The sequence below is a fragment of the Somniosus microcephalus genome, unplaced genomic scaffold (genome assembly GCF_052327205.1).
Source record: "Somniosus microcephalus isolate GS21.2 unplaced genomic scaffold, FLI_Smic_1.0 unresolved_chr5, whole genome shotgun sequence".
Lineage (NCBI taxonomy): Eukaryota > Metazoa > Chordata > Chondrichthyes > Squaliformes > Somniosidae > Somniosus > Somniosus microcephalus.
The window spans coordinates 32,429,223-32,453,760 of record NW_028225183.1 but is presented as its reverse complement, the minus strand read 5'-3'; the positions used below and the strand labels follow the sequence as shown (position 1 = coordinate 32,453,760).

At 47.2% G+C, this 24,538-nt stretch overlaps 1 protein-coding gene across 1 annotated transcript; it reads right to left on the bottom strand.

Moving 5' to 3' along the window:
• Positions 1-12,348: 12,348 nt before the first annotated feature.
• On the bottom strand, positions 12,349-24,073 carry LOC147087810 (putative G protein-coupled receptor 139). The gene is made up of 2 exons (XM_085977838.1): positions 23,968-24,073; positions 12,349-14,225 (listed from the first exon to the last, which is right to left on the bottom strand). The coding sequence occupies exons 1-2, from the start codon at positions 24,032-24,034 to the stop codon at positions 13,315-13,317; spliced, it is 978 nt and encodes a 325-aa protein (XP_085833964.1). The 5' UTR covers positions 24,035-24,073; the 3' UTR covers positions 12,349-13,314.
• Between the last annotated feature and the right edge of the window lie 465 nt (positions 24,074-24,538).

The window sequence follows — 24,538 nt, the reverse complement described above, 5'->3', positions numbered from 1 at the left end:
GGTCTCCTTACCTGAGGAATATTATACTTGCCTTAGAGGGAGTGAAACGAAGGTTCATGAGAGTGATTCCTGGGATGGCGGGACGGTCATATGAGAAGAGATTGAGTAAACTAGGACTAACGTGAGGGTGCTGATTAGTTCCCTCAGTAACCCCTAGATGGCACATTCTCTTGTTTGTTTCCTTTTGCTAAATTGTTACTAGTTTACTTAACTGCCTTTTATCAGGTTTATTGGATTCACCTGTTTTTGCTTGTGTTTAAGTACTGTGGTTTCTTCCCTCTGTGCTCAGTCTTGACAAGCCGTTTGCCTAGTGGTAGCTTGTCTTGGGCTCCTATGTTTGTAAATATTTACCTGTGTTATTCTAGTAAAGTACTTTTATTTAAGGCTGCATACCTGCTTCTCGCCTCGTCTGTCTGCAATTGGGTCCAGAACCAGCCTCGCCCTGACAGCAAGGCTGAGCCAGTATGGACCCAGCAGTGATAGAGGAACTTCGTTCTATTCTCTCCCATCAAGGTGATTTACTCGGCCGCCTTGAGCATCTTCTCCAAAGCATTTTGGACAAGGTAGGTACGTGTACTCAGACCATTCAACACCCAGCCGCTGTGGCTTCTGCTCAGGATGTTCCACCTCAGTCAGTTCCTTTAGGTGCTACACCACCGGTCGCCGATCTCCAGACTCACCGAAAGCCTCGCCTACCCGCGCCAGAGCGCTATGACGGTTATCCGGGCAAGTGTTGCGTCTTCTTGACTCAGTGCTTCCTAGTTTTTGAACTCCAACCCTCCATGTTCCTATCACCCCGCTCTAAGCTAGCGTTCATCATATCACTACTCTCGGGAAAAGCTCTCGCCTGGGCTACCGCTATCTGGGAGCAGTAATCTTTCGTCTGCTCGGACATTCTCCTTTTCGTCGAAGAGATGAGCAAAGTCTTTGACCATCCTGTGAGTGGACGGGAGGCAGCTAAGAGACTTTTGAATCTCCGCCAGGGCAACTGCAGCGTAGCCAAATTCGCCATTGAGTTCCACACACTCGCTGCGCAGAGCCACTGGAACACCGAGGCCCTTCTCTCCACGTTTCTTCATGGCCTCTCCGAATCTATCAAAGATGAACTAGCGTCCAGAGAAGTTCCGGAGGACCTTGACATGCTCATCTCCCTCACCATCAGAGTGGATAACCGCCTCCGGGAGCATGGTAGAGAGAGGAGATTCACTACGTCCACATAGGTGAGATCTTCTGGAGTTTCGAATCTGACCAAGAGTATCCAAGGTCCCCCGAGTCCACCTGTTAGCGCCGAAGAGGAACCTATGCAACTCGGCAGAACCCGGCTCTCCCAGTTTGAGAAACAGAGGTGATTGAGAGAGAGGCATTGTCTTTACTGTGGCCTGTCTGGCCATCTCAGAGCCACATGCCCTGAGCTTCATAAAAAAGCCAGGAGGATTGGGAAAATATGGACAGATCAAATCCCTTCTCCTACCCCTTCTGTCTTCCAAACCCTGCTTCCCGCTCGTCTCTTTTGGGAGGGACAACAGTACAACCTCCAGGCGTTTATTGACTCCGGGGCCGCTGGATGTTTTATCGATGCTGCCCTGGTGCGTAGCGTGAAAATTCCTTTTTCACGCCTTGACAAGCCTTTACAAGTCCCCGCCCTCGACAGCAGACCCCTTGGTTCTGGGCGTATTCATCATATCACCGGAGCATTACATGTACAAGTACGGGAGAGATATCAAGAGTTGATGCAGTTTCACCTTATCGATTCACCTGTGCTCCCTCTTTGACATCTGTGGCACTCTCTTCACAACCCTCACATTGACTGGACTACCGAGACTGTGCTGGAGTGGGGTCCTGCATGTCTAGTCAACTGTCTTAAGGTCTTCCCTAGTCTGCTCCATCCTTCCTCTCCTGAGCCAGCTGATCAGCTGGGCGTTGCTCATCTGCCCCCGAAATTCGGACCTCCATGCTGTGTTTAGTAAGCGGCGGTCCACTACACTCCCCCCACAGCGGTCGTAAGACAGTGCCATTGATCTCCTGCCTGGCACTAGCCCCCCTTGGCGTCGGCTCTACTCTTTCTCTGGCCCTGAGAATGTTTCCATGGAAGAATACATCAAGGAAGCCTTCGCTACAGGTTTCATTCGCGCTTCCACCTCCCCAGCGGCTGATGGCTTTTTTTTGTAAAGGAGAAGGATGGTGGTCTTAGGCCTTGCATAGACTATCGGGGGCTTAAAACAATTACCATTAAGAACCGCTATCCTCTCCCTTTGATGTCTTCAGCGTTTGAGCAGCTGCAGGGAGCAACCATCTTCTCCAAACTTGACCTCCGCAATGCGTACAACCTGGTCCGCATAATAATAATCAACATTATTGTCATTGTTAGTGCACAAGTGCAGTACAATGAAATGTATGCTTGCGGCTCCCGAGAGTGTACATTTTGATTAAGACATTTAACACTCAACATTCATTTGGCTTGTAATACATAAGCATAAACATAATAAAGTGCATTGGCAGATGTGCAGGCTTTAGAGTTTATTTGTCGAGTTCAGTAGGATGACAGCCCTGGGAAAGAAGCTGTTCCTAAATCTGGTCGTTCAGGTGCGAACGCATCTGGAGCATCTCCCAGATGGCAGGGGGGCAAACAAACTGTGGCTGGGGTGGGTAGGGTGTTTGGTGATGGTCAGTGACCTCCGTAGACAGCGTTGCTGGTAGATGTTCTCTATGGTCGGTAGCCGGGTGCCGGTAATGCGTTTGGCAGTTTTGACTACCCGCTGCAGGGCTTACCGGTCATAGGAGCTACAGCTGCCATACCATACTGTGATGCAGTTCGTCAGTATGCTCTCTATTGTGCAGCGGTAAAAGTTAGAGAGGATCAGGGGTGACAGGTTACATCCCTTCAGCCTCCTTAGGAAATATAGGCGCTGCTGTGCCTTCTTCACCAAAGAGGAGGTATTGAGGGACCAGGAGAGGTCTTCTGTGATGTGGACTCCGAGGAACTGAAAGCAGTCCACCCTTTCCACCACAGCCCCATGGATGTGGATGGGGGTATGACTTCCGCCTTTAGACTTCCTGAAGTCCACAATGATTTCCTTGGTTTTCTTGATGTTAAGGGCTAGGTTGTTATCGGCGCATCACTTCACGAGATGCTGCACCTACTCCCTGTAGGCTGACTCATCGTTGTTTGTGATCTGGCCTACCACCGTGTTATCATCCGCAAACATGATGATGGTGTTGGAACCATGAACAGCCACACAGTCGTGGGTGAAGAGGGAGTAGAGGAGGGGGCTCAGCACACAACCTTGTGAGGCCCCCGCGTTCAGGGTCAGGGGTGGGGAGGTGTGGTTACCTAATTTGACAGACTGGGGTCTGTTAGTTAGGAAGTCCACGGTCCAGTTGCAAAGGGAAGTGTTCAGGCCAAGAGTTGGAGTTTGGTGGACAGCTTGTTGGGGCGATAGTGTTGAATGCTGATAGGGATGAATGGAAGACTGCCTTTATCATCCCTAGTGCTCACTGGGAATACCTCGTCATGCCCTTTGGCCTCACTAACGCTCCTGCTGTCTTCCAAGCTCTGTTCAATGACGTGCTCTGGGACCTGCTGAACCAGTTCGTGTTTGTTTATCTGGATGACATTCTCATCTTCTCAAAGTCCCCCCAGCAGCATGTCCAACACGTCAGACAGGTTCTGAAGAGGCTTTTGGAGAACCGTCTCTTTGTCAGATCCGAGAAATGTGAATTCCACGTCTCTAAGGTCACCTTCCTGGGCTACGTCATCTCCTGTTGAAGCGTCCAGATGGATCCTAGCAAGGTTCAAGCCATCTTGAACTGGCCGCGTCCCACATCGGTTAAGCAGTTTCAGCTGTTCCTGTGATTCGCCAACTTTTACAGACGCTTCAGCTGCAACTTCAGCTCCATTGCCGCCTCCCTCTCTGCATTGACCAAGGTGTTGTCTTTACGGTTCAGTTGGTCTTCTGAAGCGGAACGGGCCTTCCAGGAGCTCAAACACCGTTTCACCTCGGCTTCCATTCTGGTACACCCGGACCCCACTCTGCCCTTTATCATAGATGTGGATGCCTCGGATATTGGAGTCGGGGCTATCCTGTCCCAGCGCTCCCCTAAGGACCAAAAGCTACATCCCTGTGCCTTCTTTTCCCATCGCCTGAAGCCAGCAGGGAATAACTACGATGTCGGCAACAGGGAGCTCTTGGAAGTTAAGTTGGCCTTGGAGGAGTGGAGACATTGGTTGGAGCGAGCAGAGCATCCTTTTGTCATCTGGGCCGACCATAAAATTCTAAAAAAATCCAGGACTCCAAGCGCCTCAACCCTCGGCAGGCCAGGTGGGCTCTCTCCTTTAACCAGTTCAACTTTCTCCTGTCTTACCACCCAGGATCTAAGAACCTCAAACCTGATGCACTTTCTCGCCAGTTTGACCCCTCGGAAGAGGACCGGACCCCGGAACATATCATCCCCAGTTCCTGCATCATTGCTCCCGTCGCATGGGAGATTGAGACTGTGGTTCAAGGGCCCCAAAGTCAGGCGTTCCACCCTGGAGGAGGCCCTCCTAATAGCCTTTATGTCCCCAGTCAGGTGCGCGCCCATGTCCTTCAATGTGGGCACTCTTCTCGATTGACTGGTCATCCTGGGATCAGTTGGACTCTCGAGTTCCTTAAGAGGAGGTTCTGGTGGCCCTCTATTGCAGCCGACACCCAGGTCTTTGTCTCCGCTTGTCCCGTCTGTGCCTAGAACAAGACATCCCAACAACCTCCACTTGGTCTACTGCATCCCTTCCCCATCCCCAGCCATCCCTGGTCTCATATCGCCCTGGATTTCATCACCGTGCTAACTCCATCTGAGGGAATCACTGCCATCCTAGTTGTGGTCGATCGCATTTCCAAGGCTGCTCACTTCGTCCCTCTTGTCAATTTTCCCTCTGCCAGAGAGACTGCCCAGCTGGTTGTCTAGCATGTCTTCTGCCTCCATGGCTTGTCCCTGGATGTCATCTCTGACCGTGGTCCCCAGATCTCATCCAGGTTCTGGAAGGCTTTTTTTACCTCCTGGGCGCTTCCGTCAGTCTCTCCTCTGGGTTCCACCCACAATCTAACGGCCAGACTGAGAGAAGCAACCAAGATCTGGAGAGTGTGCTAAGAAGCTTTATGTTTCCAATCCTTCCACATGGAGCAAGTATCTGGTCTGGTCAGAGTACGCGCACAATACCCTTCAGAGTTCCTCCACTGGCCTCTCACTTTTCGAATGTCAATATGGCTTCGAACCGCCACTCTTCCCTGAACAGAAGAGGGAGATAGGAGTCCCGGCTGCCCAGCAGTTCTTCCAACGCTTTCGCTGCACCTGGAGGAGGGTCCGACCCGCCTTGCAGCTCGCTTCTTCTCGGCAGAAAGTGCAGGCTGACCAACACCGCCGCCCAGCTCCTCGGTTCCGGACTGGACAGGAAGTCTGGCTGTCTACCCGGAATCTTCCGCTCCATGTGGAGTTCCGCAAGTTGGCTTCCTGGTTCATCGGACCTTTTAGGATTTTGGAAAAAGTAAGCCGTGTGGCCTACCGGCTCCTCATTCCTTGGTTCATGAAGATACATCCCATGTTCCATGTCTCTCACCTCAGGCCGGTACTTAACAGTCCCTTGGTTCCTGCTTCCAGACCTCCCCCCCACCCCGCATGATTGACGGTCAGCAAGTCTACACTGACCGTCGCCTCCTTGATAGTCGCCGGGTTAGGAGGATCATTCAATACCTGGTCGACTGGGAGGGTTATGGTCCTGCAGAGCGTTCCTGTGTTCCGGCCCGGGACATTTTGGATCCTGAACACATCAGGGATTTTCGCAATCGCTACCCTGATCGTCCAGGAGGAACGTCAGCAGCCGTTCCTAGGGGAGGGGTTCCTGTGAGGGTGGTGGTTAGTTCCCTTGGTAATGCCTAGATGGCACTTTCACTTGTTTGTTTCCTTTTGCTAAATTGTTACTAGTTTAATTAACTGCCTTTATCAGGTTTATTGGTTTCACATGTTTTTGCTTGTATTTAAGTTCTGTGGTTTCATCCCTCTGTGCTCAGTCTTGACAAGCCGTTTGCCTAGTGGTAGCTTGTCTTGAGCTGCTATGTTTGTAACTGTTTACCTGTGGTATTCTGTAAAGTACTTTTATTTAAGACTGCATACCTGCTTCTCACCTCGTCTGTCTGCACTTGGGTCCAGAACCAGCCTTGCCCTGACAGACTGTATTCTCTTGAATTCAGAAGAATGAGAGGGGGTCTCATTGAAGCATTCAAAATTATTACAGGGCTTGAAAGGATGGATTCATGGAGAATGTTTCCCTTGGCTGGGGATTCTAGTGCCAATGGCCAGAGCCTCAGGATAAAGAGAAGGCCGTTAAGGACTGGGATGAGAAGAATTTTTTCATGCAGAGTATGTTGAATATTTGGAATGCTTTACCCCAGAGGGCTATGGTGGCTCAGTCATTGGATATTATCAAAACAGATGTCGATAGATTTCTGAATAGAAAAGGCAAAAAGGGATATGGTTGTAGGGCCGGTTAATGGAGTTAAAGCAGAAGATCAGCCATGATCTCATTCAATGGTGGAGCAGGCTCGAAGGGCCGAATGGCCTACTCCTGCTCATGTTGTTTTTGTTATTATATTGTAGGTGACACAAACATGGCGGTTTGCAGCTGAAACAAGCAAGGCCCTCTGTATCTGGCACAAAGATGGCCATTTTTACTAGCTGATACAATTAAGGCATCTTGTAGGGGACACAAATACGGCCGTCAGTCGGAGACACTAACATGGCCATTTGTCGTTCACACAAACATGGCCGTCTGTAATTGACACAAACATGGCCATCTGTAGGTGACACAAGCTTGGCTGTCTGTAGGCGATACAAACACTGCCGTATGAAAGTGACACAAACATGACAGTCTGTTGGTGACAAACGTTTGGCCGTCTGTAGCTGACACAAACATGGTCGTCTGTAGGTGAAACAAACATGCCCATCTGTAGGTCACACAGACATGGACATCTGTAGGTGACGCAAATGTAGCCGTCTGTAGGTGACACAAGCTTGGTCGTCTGAAGATGACAGAAACATGACAGTCTGTAGGTGACGCAACATGGCTGTCTGTAGGTGACACAAACATGACCGTCTGTAAGTGAAACAAACATGGCCGACTGTAGGTCACACAGACATGGCCCTCTGTAGGTGACACCCACATGGCAGTCTGTACATCACACAGGTATGGCCATCTGTAGGTAACCCACACATGGCCATCTTTAGGTCACACAGACATGGCCATCCGTACGTTCTGCACACATGTCCACCTGTCGGTAACACAAACATGGCCGTCTTGAGGTGACACAAATATGGCCATCTCTAGGTGATACAAACATGGCCATATGTAAGTGACGCAGACATGGCCATCTGTTGCTGACACAACAAAGCCATCTGTAGTTCACAAAATCATGGCCGTCTGTAGGTGACACAAACATGGCAGTCAGTACGTGATACAACTTGAACATATGTAGGTGACACAAACATGGCCGTCTGTAGGTGATACAAAAATGGCGGTCTGTAGGTGACACAAACATGGTTGTCAGTAGCTGATACAATCATGGCAGTCTGCAGGTGACACAAACATGCCCGTATGTAGGTTACACAAGCATGGCCGGCTGTTGCTGACCCAAACATGGCCATCTGTAGGCGACACAAACACAGCCGTCTGTAGGTGACACAAACATGGCAGTCTGTAGGTGACACAACCATGGCCGGCTTTTGGTGACACAAACACAGTCGTCTCTAGGTGACACAAACACAGCCGTCTGTAGGTGACACAACCATGGCCGTCTGTTGGTGACACAAACATCGCCGTCTGCAGGTTAAACAAACACAGCCATCTGTTGCTGACACAAATATGGTTGTCATTAGGTGAGACTAAATTTGCCGTCTGTAGGTGACACAAACATGGGCGTCTGCAGATGACGCAAACATGGGCTTCTATAGGTGACACAAACATGGCCATCTCTAGGAGACACAAACACAGCTGCCTGAATGTGTCACTAACATGGTTGTCAGTAGGTGAAACAAATGCGGCCAACTGCAGGTGATGCAAACACAGCCCTCTGTCGCTGACACAAACTTCACCGGCTGTAGCTGACACTGTGATGGCCATCTGTCGGTGATGCAAACAGGGCCATTTATAGGTGACACAAACCAAGCTGTCTGTAAATGACACAAACATGACAGGATGTAGGTGACGCAAACACGGCCATCTGTAGGTGACAAAAACATGGCTGTCTGTAGCTGTCGCAATCATGGGCGTCTCCAGGTGAAACAAACATGGCCGTCTGTAGCTCACACAAATATGGCCATCTTTAGGTGACACCAGCATAGCCGTCTGAAATGACACAAAATGACAGTCTGTATGTGATGCAAAATTGGCCATCTGTAGGTGGCACTATCAAGGCCGCCTTGAGGTGACACAAACATGGCCGTCTCTAGGTGACATCAACATGGCGGGCTTCGGTGATAAAAACATGGCCATATGTAGGTGACGAAAACATGGCAGTCTGTATGTGACACAAACATAGCAGTCTGTAGGTGATACACAAATGGCCATTCGTAAGTGACACAAACAAGGCCATCTGTTGGTGACACAAACATGGCCATCAGTAGGTGACACAAACATGGCAGTCTGTTGCTGACACAAGCACAGCTATCTGTAATTGATACAAACATGGCTGTCAGTAGGTGACACAAACCTGGCCTTCTGTAGGTGACACAAACATTGTTTTAGTAGGTGATACAAACATGGCCGTCTGTAGGTGACACAATCATGGCCGTCTGTAGGTGATTCAAACATGGCCGTATGAAGGTGACACAAACATGGCCGTCTGTAGGTGATACAAACATGGCCATCTGTAGATGACACAATCATGGCCGTCTGTAGGTGATACAAACATGGCCGTATGTAGGTGACACACACATGGCTGTCTGTAGTTGATTCAAACATGGCCGTCTGTAGGTGACACAATCATGGCAGTCTGCAGGTGATTCAAACATGGCCGCCTGTAGGTGACACAATCATGGCCGTCTGTAGGTGATACAAACATGGCCGTCTGTAGGTGACACAATCATGGCCGTCTGTAGGTGTTTCAAACATGGCCGTATGTAAGTGACACCAACATGGCCGTATGTAGGCGACACAATCATGGCCGTCTGTATGTAACACAAACATGGCCACCTGTTGGTGACACAAACTTCGCCGTCTGTAGGTGAAACAAACACAGCCGTCTGTTGGTGACACAAATATGGTTGTCATTAGGTGAGGCAAACATTGCCGTCTGTAGGTGACACAAACATGGGCATCTGTAGATGACACAAACATGGCCGTCTGCAGGTGACACAAACATGGCCGTCTGTAGATGACACAAACATCGCCATCTGTAGGATACACAAACACAGCTGCCTGAGTGTGTCACAAACATGGTTGTCAGTAGGTGATAAAAGCACAGTCATCTGTAGGTGACACAAACACGGCCGTCTGTTGCTGATACAAACATGGCCGTCTGTAGGTGACACAATCCTGGCCGCCTGTAGGTGACACAAACATGGCTGTCATTAGGTGAAACAAATGCGGCCATCTGTAGGTGATGCAAACACAGCCCTCTGTCGCTGACACAAAATTCGCCGGCTGTAGGTGACACTGTGATGGCCGTCTGTCGGTGACGCAAACAGTGCCATTTGTAGCTGACACAAACCAAGCTGTCTGTAAGTGACACAAACTTGACAGTCTGTAGCTGACGCAAACAGGGCTGTCCGTAGGTGACTAAAATATGGCCGTCTGTAGCTGTCACAATCATGGTCGGCTCCAGGTGAAACATACATGGCCGTCTGTAGCTTACACAAACATGGCCATCCCTAGGTGACACCAGCATGGCCGTCTGAAGATGACACAAAATGACAGACTGTATGTGATGCAAAATTGGCCATCTGTAGGTGGCACTATCAAGGCCGCCTTGAGGTGACACAAATATGGCTGTTTCTAGGTGACATCAACATGGCGGGCTTCGGTGATATTAACATGGCCTTATGTAGGTGACGCAAGCATGGCAGTCTGTATGTCACACAAACATAGCAGTCTGTAGGTGATACAAACATGGCCATTCGTAAGTGACACAAACAAGGCCATCTGTAGGTGACACAAACATGGCCGTCAGCAGGTGACACAAACATGGCCGTCTGTAGGTGACACAAACATGGCCATCTGTAGGTGACACAAACATGGCAGTCTGTTGCTGACACAAACACAGCTATCTGTAATTGATAAAAACATGGCTGTCAGTAGGTGACACAAACATGGGCTTCTGTAGGTGACACAAACATTGTTTTAGTAGGTGATACACAACGGCCATCTGTAGGTGACACAATCAGGGCCGTCTGTAGGTGACACAAACATGGCCGTCTGTAGGTGACACAAATATGACCGTCTGTAGATGACACAATCGTGGTTGTCAGTAGGTGAGACAAATTGGGCTGGCAGTATGTGAGACATTAATGTCCGTTTGTAGGTGATTCAAAAAGGGCCATCTGTAGGTGATACAAACATGGCCGTCTGTAGGTGATGCAAACACAGCCGTCGGTAGGTGATACCAACATGGCTGTCTGTAGGTGATTCAAACATGGCCGTCTGTAGGTGACAAAAACATGGCCGGCTGTACGTGATACAAACATGGCTGTCTGTAAATGTCACAAACATGGCCGTTTATAGGTGACACAAACATGGCAGTCTGTAGATGGCACAAACATGTCCGTCTGTCGATGACACAAACATGTCCGTCTGTAGATGACACAAACATGGCCATCTGTAGGTGACACAAGCATTGTTTTAGTAGGCGAATCAAACATGGCCGTCTGTAGGTGACACAAACATGGCCTTCTGTAGGTGGCACTAACATTGTTTTCGTAGGTGATTCAAAAATGCAGTCTGTAGATGACACAAACATGGCCATCTGTAGGTGATGCAAACATGGCCATTCGTAAGTGACACAAGCAAGGCCGTCTGTAGGTGACACAAACATGGCCGTCAGTAGGTGACACAAACATGGCCGTCTGTAGGTGATACAAACATGCCATTCTGTAGGTGACATTAACATGGTTGTTAGTAGGCGATAGAAACAAGGCTGGCCGTAGGTGACACAAACATGGCAGTCTGTAGGTGATACAAACAAGCCCGTATGTAGATGCCACAAACATGGCCGCCTGTAGGAGATTCAAATATGGCCATCTGTAGGTGACATAAACATGGCAGTCTATAGATGACACAACCATGGCCGTCTGTAGGTGACACAAACATGGCCGTCACTTGGTGATTCAAATATGGCCGTCTCTAGGTGATTCAAATATGGCCGTCTGTAGGAGAAACAAACATGGCTGGAAATTGATGAAACAATCATGGCTGTCTGTAGCTGATAAAATCATGGCCAGCTGCTGGTGACACAGGCATTGTTGTCAGTAGGTGAGGGAAACAGTTTGTATGTGACGCAAAGATGTCAATCTGTAGCTGACAAAAACCTGGCTGTCTGTAGGTGACATAAACATGGCCGTCTGTAGGTGACACAAATATGGTCGTCTGTAGGTGACACAAACTTGGCCGTCTGTAGGAGGCATAAACATGGCCATCAGTATGTGACACAAATATATGACCGTCTGTAGGTGACACAAACATGGCCGTCTGTAGGAGACATAAACATGGCCATCAGTATGTGACACAAATATATGACCGTCTGTAGGTGGCACAAATCAGGCCGTCTGTAGGTAACACAAACATGGCCGTTTGTAAATGACACAAACATGGCCGTCTGTAGGTCATACAACCAAGACCTCTGCACGTGTCTTACACATAGCGGTCTGCAGGTCACAGAAACATGGCTGTTTGTAGCTTACACAAATATAACCATCTGTAAGTGACACAAATTTGGCCTTCTGTAGGTGACAGAAACACGGTCGCCTGTAGGTCACAGAGAAACGGTCGTCTGCAGGTGACACAAAGATGCCAGCTGTTGTTAACACAAACCTGGCCGTCTATAGGTGATACAAACTTGGCCGCCAGCTGTTGCCTTTTGCCCTGTGGTGGATGACGCCACAATCATGTCAGTGATTGGTGCTTTTTGAACACGGATTCCGGCTCCAGCCCCACGCCCAATGTGTGCCGCGTGTGACTCCTGACCCGAGGCTGCAAAACCACTTTGGGACGTTCCAAGTTTGTGACAGGCGGTAAATAAATTGATATTTCCAACTTTCTTTTACAATAAAACATTTACTTTCCTAGCTATCAATAGTTCAGAAGAAAATGACCAATTTCATGTCAAATCAATTTACCCTTCAATCTTTATTCTTAATTCTTCAAAACTCACAAAGTAACTTGGACAAAAAGAACAAAGTAATACCACATTACTGTTAGAATACAGCAGGGCCAGGCACTAGTTATCCACTCAGTGACTGCCCGGAGTACAGAGTGAGATCAGAGGCTGAAAATTACTTACCAGAAGTGTGGAATATGAACAGCAAAAAAAAATTCAGTACACATTAAATAACAACATGTAAAATAAATTGAAGGTTGTTCTCATTGGTTGGCTAAAATTTGCTGTTACAGATCCCCCAACAGATACAACAAAAACAACTTTCTGTCAATACATTGCAAATCGATGTAGGATCAGGAAGTTCTGTGACAGTTCAGGGACGGGAATCTACTTCTTACACTTATTGCTGCCAACAAACTGCAGCTGTCAATCTTCGGCACTAAGCTCTGGGATCCACCCCTATACATTACTGGCTCTCTACCGCACCTTTGTTCTGTAACCTCCTGTGAAGCACCTTGGGATCTTTTACTCCGTTAAAGACGCTGTATAAATGTAAGATGTTTTTGCTGAGAGGCTGAGATGAGGTGGACCCAATGGAAGGAATCTCGTGAGGAGCACAATAAGCAGCACAGACTAGTTGGGCCGAATATCCGGTTTCAGTGCTGCTTAATCTTTTAATATAAGCACCAGAACTACCGCTCAGCTCTGCCTGCCTTCCTATTGACGTTGCTCTTACTCTGGAAACTGCAAGTGAAATGATGCACTATATATGCAAAAAGCTAGTGGTCCTGTCCCGAAAGACAAGGTGAGAACTCTCAGTCAGAAATGCTGCTGCGTTCTAAAAAAAAGTGCTTGCCCCGCCGATGGTTCTATTTTCAGATCACCAGCGATTCCTGATGTAATACAGTTGATGGCATTCTGGGGTAAGTATTAGATTTATGGGCTGGAAACACTGGGACCCGAATCTGGGCTGCGCTCAGTTGTTCTGCTTCTTAATTAATTGAATAATTGAGGCAACCGGATATTTCCCCGCACTCTTCAACTGCTCTCTGAACTTGGACTGGGTCACCCCATAAATAAATGTGTTTGTGCAGCAACTTAAATTCTGCAGCATATATCCGACTTCATTAAAGATAGATATAGAATCATTGTGATAATTGGAATCTACACCTCTAATGTAATAGTATATGAAATATATTACATATACCGACCACAGAAGTATGAAGCTGCCAGATATGGTGAAGAGTAAAATCACAGACTTCCTTCTGCTCTCCATCTCTGGGTCACTGCGATTCTCTCCCTTGCTCTCACCCCTCAGTACCTTACGGACTCGACTGGCCACTAAAATGTGTCTGACTGTCAGAGCGTTGAGCAACAAAATGAAAGCGAATGGGAGCAATGGAGTTAAAATTGTGTCAAGCCAGTCATATTCGACCCAACCGGGCTCAGAATAATAGCTTGGTTTTACGTAACAGTACCATGGCACATTGTCGATTATCTCTCCTGGTTTAAATATAAAGTAGAAGGGAACGTTTTTTAAACAGAGCAGAATGCAGGTTGTTGCCAGAACCACAGTCGCAGTTTTCTCAGTGCAATATTTTGTTTTCAGATTCTGGCAACAAATGGCCACAAATCGATCGAAGGTGAAAGTGACGGTGAACCAGACAGAACAGTCTGTGGCTGCACCGACCAGGACAGTGCGAACACTACACACAGGAGTGATGACCAGGAAACACATTGGGAAATAATACCAATTGATCTGGTTCAGTATGACCTCAGTGATGATGACCAGTAGATCTGCCGCTGCCATCGCCACCAGATAGCGAGTGGTGCAGGTGGAGAGCCCACACTTTCCCCGGGACAGGATCGCAATCGCCACTAAATTAACTGAAAAAAAGAGCAGGGAAAAGAGAATGCAAACTACTGATCAAACATTCTCCGTATCTGGGCCCAGAGAATATGGGCCGTATTTTATAACCAAGAACGGGTTGTTTTTTAGTCGGGTCAGAGATTATCAGGTTTAAATCTCCATCCGACCACAGCCCGCCTCCAGACCACCTGCTTCCGAGTTTAACAGATAAATCGGACCACCATCCTGGCTCGTGATTGGACCGCCCCCGGATTTGCAGAACCCTTCCCGTGTTCGGGGATCAGATCACACCCTGGTATTGGACAGCCATCACCCCCCGGGGCCGGGGGATCGGAAAAAAACCCAGGATCGGCCACCCAGCATCTCAGGGCCATGGACTTGGTCCTGCGATCTTCTCCAGATTCCTCCCCCCCCGACTGAAACCCAAGCTGGCCAATCCTGCTGACTTCATGCAGGGAAGCTGTCAACGACAAAACTATACCCTGCCTACCGAACCCGCCTGGTCGATATCAAAAGCACAATATTAAGAATGCTGTAACTCTGATAAATACAGATAATGATGTGGACACACATCAAGTCAGGCATCATCTGTGGAGAGAGAAACAGTGTTAACATTTAAGTTCGACTATCTTTCAGCAGAACTGAAACATATTAGATATTAACAGTTTTAAAGCAATGATAGAGCCAGAGAAAAGTAGGGGAGGGGAGGAAAGAACAATTGAGAGGTCTATGCTCGGGTGGAGGGCAGAAGTGATCCAGGAATAAAATGGATAATTGGTCAAGGGAGATAGGACAATTAAAGAAATAAAAGATTGGACCAGATCAGGAATAAATGGCTGTAGCAGAATAACAGAGGGGGAGGCAAGGACGGAAAATTTGTAAAAGAGGAGAAGGTTCCAGTGACCAGGGAATCTGGCAGAGAATGGTGGGTGGACCTCAGATATACGCACCAGCCTTCATCCTGCCCAAGACTGGTGTGCCCGCACTCTTCCAGCCACCACATCAAGCCCACGGCTATCTGGTCAGAGACAAGGGCTACCTGCTCTCCATCTGGTTCATGACTCCCCTCTGCAGACCCAACGCCCCTGCCCAGCAGTCATATAATGAGCGCCATGCTGCCACCAGGAACATTATCGAGCAGACCATCTGCATGCTGATGCAACAGTTCCACTGCCTTGACCGATCAGGAGGAGCCCTCCAGTATTTGCTGGAGCGGGTGTCACATTTCCTGATGTTTGCTGCATGCGCCACAACTTGGGAGCCCAGCCCTTGCCACCTGGGATTACGGGAGCACCTCAGGAGGAGGAAGAGGGTGAGGAGGATGTGGAGGAGGAGTTCGAGGAGGAAGAGGAGGATGAGGACCACGAGGAGGTAGACGAGGAGGAGGAGCAACAGGAGAGAGGGAGGAGCCATCCACTCTATCAGCCTTCCAGAAGGGCGGTCCGTGACCAACTCAAATAACTGACATACGAATGAAGTATACCACAGATCTCCATTGCTCACCACATCACCATCTTTACTTCAGGCCATATCACAGCGCAAAGAAGAAGTGAGAGACACCACTCAAGGATCAAAAGTTAATGAATACATTTATGAATAATCAGTGAACACATACTTAATAAAAATGAATTAACTATTCACGCCTGTGCAGTCGCTGGGTGCTTCTCGTTACTGTGTATTTGCCCACGCCAGTGCTCCTACGATGTTTTGACCTAGTGGCTGCAGCAGGACTGGTGGAAGGCTGCTGAGTTTCCCTGCGGGATACTTAAGATGGTCTTGAAGAGCGACTCAACCAGCTCTGGGCCTGGAAGGGCCAGCTAGAGACTGCACCACCTCAGCACGGGCGGCAGTTGTCTGGGCTGGCTGGATGACAGGCAAAGGCTTAGTGGCATTTGTGGGAGCAGGAATGCTGTGATTCTGGAGAAGACAGCAGGTTCCTGCTCCACTGATGCACTGACACTCTCCCGGGGCAGCACCACATCATCCCAAGAAATCTGTTGGAACACAGATTGTTGACCTGCTGAGATATCGTGAAAGCTTTGGTCGACAGTGATAGACTCAGCCACGATGGCAGCTGTCAAAGCTGAGACTGCATGGCACCTGTCTGAGTTTGGATACCACCAAGAAAACACTGCATTACAGCACTAAACGTTGTGTCAGTTCTGCCTGTGCTGCAATGGAAGCTGCCAGCTTGCCATTCACAGGCGTCTTCGGGTCTGGGACTCAAGGTCTCTCTGGGAATCTACCATTCCTTGCAGACTGGAAATGATGGGATACAAGGTGTGTGCAAAGCATTGTGCAAGTTTGTGGGTGGACTCCTCCATGCTCTTTATCATTGCCGATGTGATTTCGGGCAACCTTGCTATTGCACCTATCATCTCCCTGTGCATGCCCTTCACCATTCTTCTAGCAGCCTCACCATCGAGGTCCTGATCTGAGTCCTGTGCAGCCGAGCTCCCAGTCGAACTCGCCCTCCTGGGAGATGGGCCCCGAGCTACCCTTTCCCCCTTACCTTGCTGCAGCCCAATCGTCACCGGTGCCTTCCCTTCTGCAGATCCGGCGACTATACTAGCCTGTAAAGAAGGAGTAGTGCCAGTGTCTGAGCTGGTGCCTAAGGGAGAGAGAGGCAATGACTCGGTGTGTTCTTCCTCCTCCTCTTCTTCCACCTCGCTCTGTATAGTGCCCTCAGGGACAGGCTGCTCAGCTGCTTGCTCATTACTTTAAATCTTACTGGCACAAGAGTCATGCTAAGGTGAGGGGAGGGGACAGAAGGGGAGAAATGCATGCATACAGTCTGATTAGGGGGAATGTGTGAATGGCTTGTGGCGTGAGGGGGAAGAGGGATGTTGGAAGAAGGATTAGGATAGAATATACCGTTGTTGTACCCAAGGGGGTCAACGTCGCCGGGTGCCACGGCATCCACCACCTGGCGCCAAATAATCTGCAGCACTCGTTTCTCCAGCGCAGACAGTGGTTAGGTGTCGACTTGGACACCGCATGCGCGCTACTGCCCCCTCCTGTTCTGAACGACCTTGGAAAGGAAGGAAAGGAAAGGAAAGTGTGTGAGTGATTGTGGAACAATGTGATTGGCTGATGTGCTTGCCATCGGTGTATAGGTGTCTTTGTGTGCAAGGTGTGAGATGTGGCTGTGAGCGTTGGTAGATAGATTTTGTTGGTGGTTGAGTGCTGCGGGTGTGGTGCTTTTCGTGGAGTGTGAAGATTGGTTCAGATGGCGGTACATAGATTTGTAGAAGCATTCACTCACCCTGTCCACGCAAGTGAAGTCGCTAAATTTCTTCCTGCACTTTGTGCGGATCCAGGGGATGACAGTTCTGCCCAAGACGTGCTGCGCTACTTCCCTACCCATGGTGCAGAAGGCTTCTGGCGAGGGCCTTCTGCCACTTGCTGGGTAGTGCACCGCCATCCATCTCTCCACAGCGAACACCAATGCCTCCAATGTTTAATCGCAGAATCTGCAGGCACTCTCCCTGGGGCATGGATCTGCAATGACTACAGCTGCTTTAGTCCTCCAACTCCTTTTCCTTGACCTGCTGAAGCTTGCTGTGGCAGCTGCACAGCCAGCCATGCTGAGAATGAAGTTCTGCAGCATCAATGATCCTTCCCTTCCAGAACAAGAAAAAGCCTGCGGCAATCATGACTTGTGATTAGAGTGCTACTGATATTGGTCCACCCTTTGAGTGTAACGCCAATGAGCTTGTGGTTAAAAACTTGAAATAGATTTCCAATCATTTATTTGAGCATTGTGCATGAATGTTGCATGCTCGCTAAAGCATTAGCGCCTGACACTAATTCTCCAACTTTTCTAATGCTACAGCCCATTCCTAGGCTATGATGAATTTCTAGCCCTCTGAATCATAGATAAGAACTGATCTGTCAAACATTAATCAGTTTCCGAAGTGCAATAATCAAAAACCACAGCCTAATATTCATCCTGACTAGTAGACAGATAATGAAATTCAGCACTCATGACCCACAGGCTTACAGGAACGTGTTGGGGGAAGGGGAATATTCAGCACTAAAACAACTGAAGTGCTCACAGTAACTACTCTTAGTGTAAGAAAAGTATTTAAACCTGTTTCTGTTCTTGCAGCTCAATATCAATGCATTTCACTTCATACGCGTTTTTAAAACATCTTTACCCAAAAGCAAAAATATTCTCTTTCGCCATCAATTTCGAACATAGGATTTAGGAGCAGGAGTCTGCCACTCGGCCCTTCGAGCCTGCTGCGCCATTAAATAAGATCATGGCTCATCCGATTAGTCCACATTCCCGCACACCCCCGATAACCTTTCGCCCCCTTGCTAACCGAGAATCTATCTACCTCTGCCTTAAAAATATTCAAAGACTCTGCATCCACCGCCCGTTGAGAGAAAACATTTCTCCTCATTTCCATCTTAAATGGGTGACCCCTTATTTTTAAATAGTGACCCCTAGTTCTAGATTCTCGCAGAAGAGGAAACACCCTCGCCACATCCACCCTGTCCAGACCCCTCAGGATCGTATATGTTTCAATCAAGTCACCTCTTACTTTTCTGAACTCCATCGGATACAAGCGAAGACTGCACAAACTTTTCTCATAAGACAACCCGCCCATTCCAGGTTTTGGTCTAGCAAACCTTCTCTGAACTGCTTCCAACGCATTTACATCCTTCCTTAAATAAGGAGACCAATACTGTACACAGTCCTCCAGGTGTGGTCTCACCAATGCCCTGTGTAACTGTAGCTTAACCTCCCTACTTTTGTATTCAATTCACAGAATGACAGAAACCTCACAGTGCAGATAGAGGCCATTTCGGCCCATCGAGCCTGCACCGACACATATCCCACCCGATCCCCGTAACCCCTGCACCAATACATATCCCACCCTATCCCAATAACCCCACGTATTTAATCCCCCTAACACTAAGGGTCAATTTTTATCATAGCCAATCATCCTAACCCGCACATCTTTGGACTGTGGGAGGAAACCGGAGCAACCGGAGAAAACCCACGCAAACACGGGGAGAATGTGCAAACTCCACACAGACAGTCACCCGAGGCCGGAGTCGAACCCGGGTCTCTGGCGCTGTGAGGCAACAGTGCTAACCACTATGCCACCGTGCTGCCCTCGCAATAAATTATAACATTCTATTAGCTTGCCTAATTACTTGCTGCACCTTTTGCGCTTCATGGACTAGGACATCCAAATCCCTCTGCATCTCAGAGCTCTGAAATCTCTCACCATCTAGATATTATGCTTCTTTTTTATTCTTCCTGCCAAAATGAACAACTTCACATTTTCCCACATTATGCTCCATTTGCCAGATCTTTGCCCTCTCACTTATCCTATCTATATCCCTTTATGGCCTTCTAATGTCCTCTTCACAATGTATCGTCATACCTAACTTTGTGGCATTCGCAAATTTAGCAACAATACGATCGGTCCCTTCATCCAAGTCATTTATACAAATGTACAATGTTGAAGCCCAGCACTGATCCCTGTGGCACACCACTGGTTACATCTTGCCAATCAGAAAATGACCCATTTATGCCTACTCGCTGTTTCCAGTTAGCTAGCCAATCTTGTATCCATGCCAATATGTTACCCCCTACAATATGAGCTTTTCTTTTCTGCAATAACCTTTGATGTGGCACCTTAACAAATGCCTTCTGGAAATCTAAGGACAGTACATCCACAGTTTCCCCTTTATCCACAGCACATGTTACTTCCTCAAACAACTCCAATAAATTTGTTAAACATGATTTCCCTTGCACAAAAGCATGTTGACTATGCCTGATTACTTTGAACTTTTCGAAGTGCCCTGCTGCAACACCTTTAATAATCGTTTCTAACATCTTTCCTATGACAGATGGTAAGCTAGCTGGCCTGTAGTTTCCTGCTTTCAGTCTCCCTTCCATTTTGAATAAAGTTACATTCGCTATTTCCCAATCTAATGGAACCTTCCCCGAATCTAGGGAAATTAAAAAAATTAAACGCAACGCATCAACTATCTCACTAGCCACTTCTTTTAAGTCCCTAGGATGAAGTCAATCAGGCCCGCGGACTTGATAGACCGCATCTCCAACAATTTGCTCAGTACCACTTCCCTGGTGATTATAATTATCTTGATTTCCTCCCTCCCTTCCATTTCCTGATTTCAGCTATTTCTGGGATTTTAGTTGTATCCGCTATAGTGGAGACCGATGCAAAATACCTGTTCAATTCAACAGCCATCTCCTTATTATCCATTATTAATTCCCCAGCCTCACTTTTTATAGGACCAATGCTAACTTTGTTAAATCTTTTCTTTTATAAATATCTATAAAAACTTCTACTATCTGTTTTTATATTTCTAGCTGGCTTTCACTCGTACACTAATTTTTCTCTCCTTATTAATCTTTTAGTCATTCTTTGCAGTTTTTTACATTCTGTCCAATCCTGCCACACATCTTTGCGCAAGTTTCAGCTTTTTCTTTAAGTTTAATATTGTCTTAAAATTTTTAGTTAACCACGGATGGTGGTTCCTCCCCTTGATATTTTCCTTTCTCGTTCGATTGCATATATTGTGTGTATTTTGAAACATCCCCTTAATTGTCTGCCACTACAACTCTATTGATCTATCCCTTAACCTAATTTGCCAGTTCACTTTAACTAGCTCTGCTTTCATGCACTCTTAAATGTCCTTATGTAAGCTTAAATTACAAGTCTTGGACCCACTCTTCTCTCTGTCAAACTGATTGTAAAATTCAATCATATTATGATCGCTGCTACCTAGGGGCGCCTTCGCTATGAGGTCATTGATTAATACTATCTCCTTGCAGAACACCAGGTCTAATTTAGCCTGCTCTCTGGTTGGCTCCAGAACGTGATTTTGTAAGAAACTATCCAGAAAACATTCCAAGAACTCTTCATCGATGCCAACTTTGCCCATCTGATTTTTCCAGTCTATATGCAGTTTAAAATCCCCTGATTATTGCTGAACCCTTCTGAGAAGCTCCCATTATTTCTTCCTTTATACTCCATCCTACCATGTGGTTACTGTTAGCTGGCCGGTACACCACTCCCACAAGTGACTTCTTGCATTTATCAGTTCTCATCTCTACCCAAACCGCTTCTACATCCTGGTTTCCTGAACTTAAGTCATCACTCTCTATAGTGCTAATACCATCATTAATTAACAGATCCACCCTTCCAACTTTTACCACCTTCCTGGCCTTCCTAAATATCATGTACACTTCAATATTCAGGTCCCAATCTACATAACCCTGCAGCCATGTTTCTGTAATGGCTATCAAATCAGATTTATTTATTTCTATTTGCGCTTTCAGTTCATCTGCTTTGTTTCGCATGCTAATTCCGTTCAGATGCAGTGCCCTTAGTTTTGTCTTTATATTACTTTTGTAACCTCTAGCCTTATCTGTTGATTTACTCTTAGCTGTGTACTCTCTATAATTTCTGTCACTGTCTGTTTAACATTTTCCACGTTAATATCTTTTTCTATTGCCTTGTCTCTAATCTTTAAATTACAACATCTTCCCTAATTTGATCCCATGCCCCCAATATTTAGTTTAAAGCCCTCGCTACTACCCTAATTATACGACTCGCCAGAACACTGGTCCAAGCACAGTGCAGGTGATGACCGACCCAAATATAGATATCCTACTTTCCCCACTACTGGTGCCAGTGCCCTAGGAATTGAAACCAATTTCTCCCACACCAGGCTTTCAGCCACGCATTCATCACTCTTATTTTATTTACGCTATGGCAATTTGCTCGTGGCTCGGGTAATAATGCAGATATTGTTACCCTTGATGTTCTGCTTTTTAGCTTAACCCCTAGCTGCTCATACTCTCTCAGCAGAACCTCTTTCCTAGTACTACCTATATCGTTGGCACCTACATTGACCACGACCACTGGCTCCTCCCCCTCACCCTGCAAGTTCCTGTCCAGCCCAGAGCAGATGTCCCGAACCCTGTCACCGGGCAGGCAACACAGCTGTCTGTAATCTCACTCTTGGCCGCAGCGAACTGTTTTTATTCCCTGAATATGCTGTCCCAAATTACTGCTACATTCCTATTAACTACCCCCGCTTGAACGGCTTCCTGTATCTCGGTGCCATGGTCAGTTTGCTCATCCATCCTGCAGCCACCACTTTCATCCATACTTTTCACAAGAAGCTCAAACCTGTTGGACAATTGCAAAGGCTGAGGCTCCTCCACGTCCTGGATCCCCATACCTGCCTCACTCGCAGTCACATACTCATGCCCTGGACCACTGACCAAATCAGAAGACACTATCCTAAGGGGTGTGACTGCCTCCTGGAATAAAGTGGCCAGGTAACTTTCCCCCTCCCTGATGCATCGCAGTTTCCGCAGCTCAGCCTCCAGCTCATCAACTCTGAGCCGAAGCTCCTCGAGCCGCAGACACTTACCGCAGATGTGCTCATCCTGGATCACGCATCCAGTAGCTCCCACGTACTGCAGTCGCCACACATCACCTGCCCTGCATTAATTATAGAGGGTTAATTACTTTATTTTTATTAATTAATAAACGATACTACTTTTAATAAGATTTGTTACTGATACTGATACAAATTAGTACTATTGAAACCTTACAATTACTAATAAATGTTCTTGGCTTTAAATGATAAGGGCAGTGAGCAAAATACTCACCAACCAATCCCTTAACCTTTTTCCTGTGATGTCACCTTTTATTTTCCTCCAAATGCGGGGAGCGGGGTGGTGCCACTGAGCCGAACGTCCGCTGGTTCTCCGTACCCTCTTGTAAAGCTTTGTAACTCCTGCTCTCCTGGAAGCTGACAAAGATAGAAAAAGAAAGTAACAGCTCCCTCCCCGAACTCCCTCTCTCACCAAACTCGCAGCTCGACACTCTGTTCCGAGCTGCACTTCATAAAACAAATGGAGGGGAGAAATCAGTCACCTAAAATAGTGATTACAAAGTCGAACTAAATTCTTCCACGCCAGTTAGTGATCTACACTCAGTAAAATTCGACAGTGAGAGATACTCCAAGTAATACATATTCACTGGGGTCAGGTGTTCCACTCCGGTTAGTGACCCACACTCAGTAAAAGTCTACAGTGAGAGGTACTCCAAGTAATACATAGTCACTGGGGTCAGGTGTTCCACTCTGGTTAGTGATCCACACTCAGTAAAATTCTACAGTGAGAGATACTCCAAGTAATCCATAGTCACTGGGGTCAGGTGTTCCACTCCAGTTAGTGACCCACACTCAGTAAAATTCTACAGTGAGAGATACTCCAAGTAATCCATAGTCACTGGGGTCAGGTGTTCCACTCTGGTTAGTGACCCACACTCAGTAAAATTCTACAGTGAGAGATACTCCAAGTAATACATAGTCACTGGGGTCAGGTGTTCCACTCTGGTTAGTGATCCACACTTAGTACAATTTTACAGTGACAGACCATTGCACTAATACCTTTTCTCAGAGACATTTCCCGGAATGAGGACTGATTTAACTGTACATCATATTCCACTAACGGCAATAACTTGATCATTCAGAGAGCCTGTGAGCTACAAACAGGTATATTTTCAGTTCAGGAAATGGCATTAAACAGGTTGTGTCAAGACACTAGACTTAACGAAATTACCAAACACTGATCGCACGTCTGTAAAACTATGTCCACTAGACGAGCATGTAACATTATCAGCCAGAGAGCTAAAGCAGAGAACAGCTCACATACAGATTTACACAACTTCAATGGTTATTATCACTTACCAGGAACTCCAATGACGGCAAGGATCATGTAATATATTTTCTGGACACTCTCAAATGTGTGATACATTTTCTGTGTGAAGCGATGTGTCCGTGCTGCAGGCAATCTCTCTGAATTATACTCTGAGCCGAATCCCACAGCCTTTCATTTATACCCTGCGCGATCCCCACGGGGAGATTGAGGTTGCAACATTGTTAAAAGATTGAACAAACAAGTTACGACAGCCAAGTTAATTCCCTGTTATAATGGAATATATTTAGCGCTGAGTTTTAAATTGAAAACCCCAAAGACTTGAGAATTCTGATCATATTAATTAACCAATGGAAATTGCAAGCTGTGTTCTCCCAGCACTAGGTTTGTTGTTTCAAACACCTTCAGTGCATCTCATATCTCATATTGTTTCTGTGATGTCCTTCATGCTGTTGTGCTCATTTAGTAATCAAACTGCAAATGCTAGAGTGCCCTCTCAGTGCAGCACTCTGGGCTGGGGCTGCGCTCTTAATATTCCCATGTCCTAAACGACCAGTACCTCTCAAACCAATATATACGCTAAAGCTAATGAATCTATTAAAC

Excerpts from the sequence above, each read along its gene's own strand:
- LOC147087810 (XM_085977838.1), bottom strand. The coding sequence starts at position 24,034 with ATGTATCACACATTTGAGAGTGTCCAGAAAATATATTACATGATCCTT. Across the intron at positions 14,226-23,967 it reads TGCCGTCATTGGAGTTCCTG|TTAATTTAGTGGCGATTGCG; the intron begins GTAAGTGATAAT and ends TCTTTTTTTCAG.